The sequence below is a fragment of the Egretta garzetta genome, unplaced genomic scaffold, assembly GCF_000687185.1.
Source record: "Egretta garzetta isolate BGI_Z169 unplaced genomic scaffold, ASM68718v1 scaffold656, whole genome shotgun sequence".
Taxonomy (NCBI): domain Eukaryota; kingdom Metazoa; phylum Chordata; class Aves; order Pelecaniformes; family Ardeidae; genus Egretta; species Egretta garzetta.
Genome location: NW_009259968.1, coordinates 1,525,733 through 1,532,129, shown reverse-complemented (window position 1 = coordinate 1,532,129; position 6,397 = coordinate 1,525,733). Strand labels below are relative to the sequence as shown.

Sequence of the window (6,397 nt, the reverse complement as noted above, 5' to 3'; positions counted from 1 at the left end):
TGTTGCATATTGCTCAGGATGGACTTAAGCTGGCCTTTAAGGAATAACGTGTTGAAATTCAAATGCTGGGATGACACTGAGCAGTAGATATCCCCATGAGATTATTTGATTTCAATGTTTATCAGCCTTTACTGAAAGAATAAATAAGCTGCACCTGCTTTAAGCAACTCTGTGATTTTTAGCTTAACTTGTTACTGGTTTTGCGTTTCCATTGTTGCTTTTTTTCTTTTTCAGATAACACTGTGCTGCGAGACTTATTTATTGAAATACATTTTCTGGAATGAAGTAGACAAGCAACATAGAAAAGGTGTAATTACTTATAAGTAATGACAGTTCATTTATCTCTAGACGCATATTTGTTCTTTGTGATTAACCCAAAAAGTCTTTGGTGGAAGCAAAGAAACAAATACCTGTATTTGTATAGACCTAAAGTCTGCTGGAGGATAAATCATGCCGTTCCCCTGAGAGTTTTTCATACAAGCGAGCCTCGGTGTAAATGGGCCAGAAGCAGAACATTTTGGTATAACAAATACGCTTACAGCCATGACTTTTTGTACTATAAAGTTTCGAAACTTTTAACTTCTTCTTCCAAAGGACTTACGAAAGTGAACAATCGCATGTCACGCATTAAGAGTACTATAGAATCTGTTTCAAAGGCAGTGTCTGGCACTCACAGTGAACTGCTTTCGCGGATAGCTCGATTGAAGTCACACTCAGGTACTCTGGGAAAAGCAAATAAAAGTAGTGCAGATGCAAATAACATCAATGCAAATGTAGAAAATGATAAACAAGTCACAGATGCCAGAACTCGGGAGGATTGCAACAGAGGCCCAGCTGCAAAGAAATCCACTTGTGCAAACAAAAACTTGGAGTCTGTGTTAGTAAGTTCAGGTGGCGCTTACCAAGATACGCCAGAAGATGCAGCGTCTGCTAAAACCCACCTTTTTCATATAAGCTACTTTTCTACAAATTTTGGAGAGACATACAACTTTGTAGCTGATCATATCAACTGGTACTTTAATAATAATTCTGTTATGGAACAAGAGAAAAAAAAGAATGCTTTATTACAGGACCCTAAAAGAGAAGAGAGGAATAAGCTCGATTCATCAGAAGATGCTGTGATGAGTGAAGAAAAGACAGTGGATTCAGCAGCTACTTTAGCTCCTGAGGCAGAGACTCTGGGTGCTGAAAAGGCAAATACTTCTCTTCCCGTTTCCACTAAAAAAAGTATTGCAAACTTTCTTTCATACCCCAGTAACAGTGTACAAGCTTTCGTAGACAGTTACATTGGTGGGTTGGTTCCCAAGTTAAGATCCGATACAAAAGTTGTTTCACAAGAAAAGAGTAAACAGGCGGAACAAGAAGTGCCTGAGAAAGACGAGGAGGACAAAGCAAAAGAGGCTAAGACTGCTGAAGAGAGGGAAAAGCATCTGTCTCTTCAGAGGGAAAAGGCAAGTCTTTGTTTAGTGTTATTTCTTTATATATTATTCTGCTGTATGTGTGTATTTTATACAATTGTATATGTGCAGTATACATACAGAAACTTACATAAAGGTATATCCACACAGAGTTACTTAGGTAAGTATATACCTGTGTATGTACTTACATATATATGTACACCTACGTTTCTATGTGTGCATACATATAAGTACATATGTACTTACGTAAGTATATATGTATATACACATAAAAACTGTACAAACATAGGTACTATATGCAAGTTATATGTAAACTGACATACATGTTCTTGTAAATAAGTGTGTATATTTATATAAAAATTTGTCTGTAAGTACATATACGTATATGTTAAGTTTACATATAAAGTGTATATTTGTATATACATATATTTAGCTCATGTATATGTAGAGAGAGAGTACCTAAATACAGATAGATCTAGTTGGGGTTTTTTTGTTGTAGTTATAGTAATCTTACACTTCTTCATGGGCCAAATACTATGATTTCAGAGTTGCCCTGAAAATACATCTGAGTACGTGCTGACATGTTTGTTTGGCGTATTGTTGCTGTGAGCCGCCTTTATTTTTCTCGTAAACGAAGAATCAAAAGGTTGCCTGCTTACGTTTAAGCAATGCTTACTTGGAGCCTGTAGCAGATCTCTAGTACAACATGCTGTCTGGTACTTCTGGGAAATCTTAAAATAACAGTTCGGGATTACTCTTGGCAAACTGTACACATTTCTTAGCGTAGTTTTATGTTATTTGTATATCTTTATCTTTTTTTAGATTATTGCAAGAGTGAGTATTGATAACAGGACTCGAGCTTTAGTTCAAGCACTACGAAGATCCTCTAATCGAAGAGTCTGTATCAGCAGGGTTGAAGAACTGACCTACCATCTCCTAGAATTTCCAGAGAGCAGAGGAGTTGCAATTAAGGTGCAAACAGACTTTATGCTTAGACAAAACATAAATATCTGACAAACCACTGACACAGAATAACATAAAAACTTCCTTCTGTGCTTTTGTGGGCTAGTCATATTTTCTATTTGTACTGATTACAATGTGCATGTCTCTTTATGGATTTTTTTTTTTTTTTAGCTAGTTCAAGCAGATTTCGTGTGCAAAGTATCAGTAGTTTAGCTAAAGGCTCTTAAGTTGGCAATGTTTAATTTAGAAGCATACAGCATTGTCATGTGGAAAGATAGTATAGCTTATTCTAGTGGTAGATGAAGGTCGTACACTGTGTCCTCTGTCGCAGTTGATCAGATGGGAATGTACGGTACGGTTGGTCTGCATATGCACAACGCTTTTTATGCTTGTTTTCATGCTTCCTTCGAAGGGAGATGACAAGAGTGGAGCATGACCATCAAATAAGTTCATGTAATCTAGTCCTACTCATTCTCTTTTCTGCAGTGAGAGGACAGGAGGTGGGTGGTAGACTATTCTAGCAGTACTGGCCAAATCACAGCATTTGTCAGTCTCGTGCCTTTTTCCACAAGCTGTGACAGATGTGTGACATAGATTGTAGAGTTGCTGGGAAAGAGATCTTTGGGAATGGAGTACAGGCCAGATCAATCATCTGGTCAGGTTACAGGTCAGGCATCCACATGTATTACTTAATTATGAAAGAGCACATTCACTACTCCTATTTTTATTAGAATACTCTATACCTTTGTGATAATAACTGTACATTTAAAAACTACTCAGGTTGAGGAAGAATTTTAATTTTTGTTTTGTTTTAATGTTAGTGTACTTAGGCATTTCCTGTTTTGAAGCAGTGAGTTACTTAGCAAAATCTGGGCTTTTAGCTATACTTGGTATGCTTCATACTTGAGTTTGTATTTGACAAATGTGACATTAAAGTCAATAAAACTAAACTGATGGTAAATATAGCTTTCATAGGTATTCAGAAGATTTACATTTCACCTTGATTGTTTAATTCTGATACATAGCTACTTTAGCAATAAGGCGTGTATGACATAATACTGGAGTCCTTTCTTTCCCTGGTTAGAAAGAAAGATGGGCAAATATAGATTTAAAGAAGTTTTCCTCTAAGTAATATATAACTTTTATACTTAAATGTCAAACTAGTAAATTTAAGCATGAATTCTTTCGGTATAAGCATGTAGTTAGAATGAAATATCTTTGTATTTATCAATAGGAAAAATTAATCCCATGCCTACTGCGACTGAGAGAAGCAAATGACGAAAGTCTTCAGGCTGCTGTTAGAGAGACTTTAGCTATAATTGGATATACAGACCCTGTGAAAGGCTGGGGAATTCGAGTCCTCACTATTGATGGAGGAGGAACAAGGTAAAACCTCTGGATTTTTTATATATTTGTTGCCTTTTTCATACTGTAACTAGAAATAAAATGTCAGTTTCTCTTTGATAAGTTTGTGCCTGAAGATGCAATTTATGATTTACAGTTCTGTTACATTTGACTATCCAAGTGATGGGTATTATTTTTGTATGCATTTGTGCTTAAATTTCCATGCATTAGTAGTCCTATGACACTGAAATTACTTACCCATTTAAAGTTGGGCACACACTTAAGTGCTTGGATTGGCTCTTTCTCCTTTTGGAAGTAAATTAAATGGTTATTTGAGTTAGTCTGCTCACAAGTCTAATCTCAGAAATAGAAAATTGGTGTGAAATCCTGGAAGTACTTTATGCTCTTATGATTATGTTGACTTAGTAATACAAAAAATGTTCTTGCACTTGTCTGGAGGGTGACCTGCCTTAGAAGGACTGGTCTCATATGAAAGAATGAATAGGCTAGTGGTGAACGCTACACTAGCCATGCTGTCGATTTATATTTCTTCTACAGCAAATACTTTTTTTAATTTATACACCACATGTCCTTAGTTAGGTGTGTTCTGGTTCTGCATGAATTTATGTATCTACCACAATTTGTAAAGAGTGTTAGCAGAAGCATGTTCATTAAATTTGAAGTCTGATGTTTACTAAAAGCTGTGTTTTCAGGCATGTATGAAGAATTCTTGTTGGGAAATATTTACTGATTGACAAATCTTTATCGGTAGAAAGTGAAGTATGAAGTCATTGCAGAAACACAGTTTCACAAACTTTTTGTTTCCCCGTAGTATTTCTTTACTTGCATCAAAATCAGTTGCCTTCAGTAAGGAGTAAGTGTATGTCACAACTTCAACATTTTTGTTTCCAAAAGTTCATTGTAAACCGTAAAGATTTTATGAAGGGGAAAGAAGGACACTGTATGTATGAATGAAATGTGTTAATTTTTCTGTGAGATTTCTAGGGGAGTGACATTCAGAAGACAGCCTATCTTTAGAAAGCGGTATCTACATCTGTACCACTAAATGAAACAAGTCCAGAGAGTGAGCCTGTGTACTGACTGCTGGCTGTTGTGCCACTTAGTTGGTGGCATTCAGTTGGTTTTAGTTTTGGACTGTGTTGACAGCTGCTCTTCAGCACAAGCCAGGACAGATTTGGGGGCAGCATGCAGGAGGTGCCACGCTCAGCAGAATGGGTTGGCGAGATGGTGCTTGGTTTGGTGCTCCTTTTGTCATACGCAGCTCTCTAGCTCTAGCCTGGTAGAGTAGCACCTTTGCATGCCACATACTCTGTTTCATGCTACAGAAGCACAAGTCTGATGGTCCAGAATGCATCTCTCCCATTATTTCCGACACATTGAATTGAGGCAAAAAAACCCACAGACAGGAAAATGCTATATCCTAAGGGGCATTGTATAGCCCTGTTAAGACCAAACTTTAAGGGCTGTGTGTTGTGGATGCAGCTAAATTCTGTCCTGAAGGTGATCATCCCTGAGCCTTTGCTACAAAACAATATGACTGTAGCTGTTGAGTACTATTTTTGGTATGCCTGAGTATCATCTAATCATCTTGATTTAGTATTCATTATTCCATTTCTGCTACTCGTTCATTCCCTGAAATATTCAGTATTCTTACTGTTGTAGTTATTCAGTTATAATTAGTTATAATTAAGCAAAGGTGGGCTTAATTAGAACTTTGTAAGATAAAACTACCACTGTATGTGAAGGGTTTGGGTTTTTTTTTTTTTTGTGTTTCAGGGGTTTAGTTGCACTTCAGACTCTACGGAAACTAGAAGAACTAACTGGGAAGCCAGTTCATCAACTTTTTGACTACATTTGTGGTGTAAGCACAGGTAACTGTTAAGCCACAAGCTGGAATTTTGCTATGATTATAGTAAAAGAACATCTGAGAATAAATACAGATTTTGCAGAACTTGCCAGTTTCTGACTTTGAGTGTAAGTTGAGAAAGTACAGGTGTAATTTCTAAAGTTTTTCTTTTTTCTTCTGAATAAGAACTTCGGGTGATGCATGATACAGTTGTAACTTCAAACCAATTTCTCATTTTTTCCACACATGCAAAACCTTCCTTTTGTGCACAGATACAAATATCTTAGATGTTTAGGGGGCTTTACAGACAACTAAGGTGACGTCCCTCAGGGACTCATGCTTGGTCAGTAGTATTTCCTGTCTTTATTAATGACCTGCACAGCAGGTCAGAGTGTGCCTGGAGCAAGATCTTGGATGATACTAAATTAGAGGAAGTAGTCAGTACAATGATGCGCTCTGTTCAGTTGGCCTGTACAAGCTGGAGGAATGGCTTGAGCGGAACCACCTAAGGTTGAATAAAGCCAAGTACCCTCTGTCTGAGTTGGGCTGACTGACTAGAAACCAGCTTTGCAGGAAGAGACCTGGTCTAGTTGGAACAAGGTGAACATGAATCATCTGTGTACCCTTGCAGCAAAGAAAGCTGACCACTTATTGGCTTGTATGCACAAGAACATACCCAACAGATTAAGGGTCTCTGGCCGCTGTATGTCTAGATTTGGGGTCCTCAGTAAAACCTTAATCTATTGGGTACGTTCTTTTACATACCAAGTGAGTCTGGCAGAGTGCCACATAAATGGTCAGGGGA

The 6,397-nt window shown here is 37.4% G+C and overlaps 1 protein-coding gene across 4 annotated transcripts in view; it reads left to right on the top strand.

Annotated features, from left to right (window-relative positions):
* The first annotated feature begins 202 nt into the window (after positions 1-202).
* Positions 203-6,397, top strand: part of PNPLA8 (patatin like phospholipase domain containing 8) — a 43,529-nt gene continuing 37,334 nt past the window's right edge. For all 4 annotated transcript variants that reach the window (XM_035895772.1, XM_009640281.2, XM_035895773.1 and 1 more), the window contains exons 1-4: positions 203-1,451; positions 2,241-2,390; positions 3,616-3,767; positions 5,523-5,617. In XM_035895772.1, the coding sequence (XP_035751665.1) occupies positions 327-1,451; positions 2,241-2,390; positions 3,616-3,767; positions 5,523-5,617 (1,522 nt within the window). In that variant the 5' untranslated portion in view covers positions 203-326. The remainder of the gene's footprint in view (positions 1,452-2,240; positions 2,391-3,615; positions 3,768-5,522; positions 5,618-6,397) is intronic.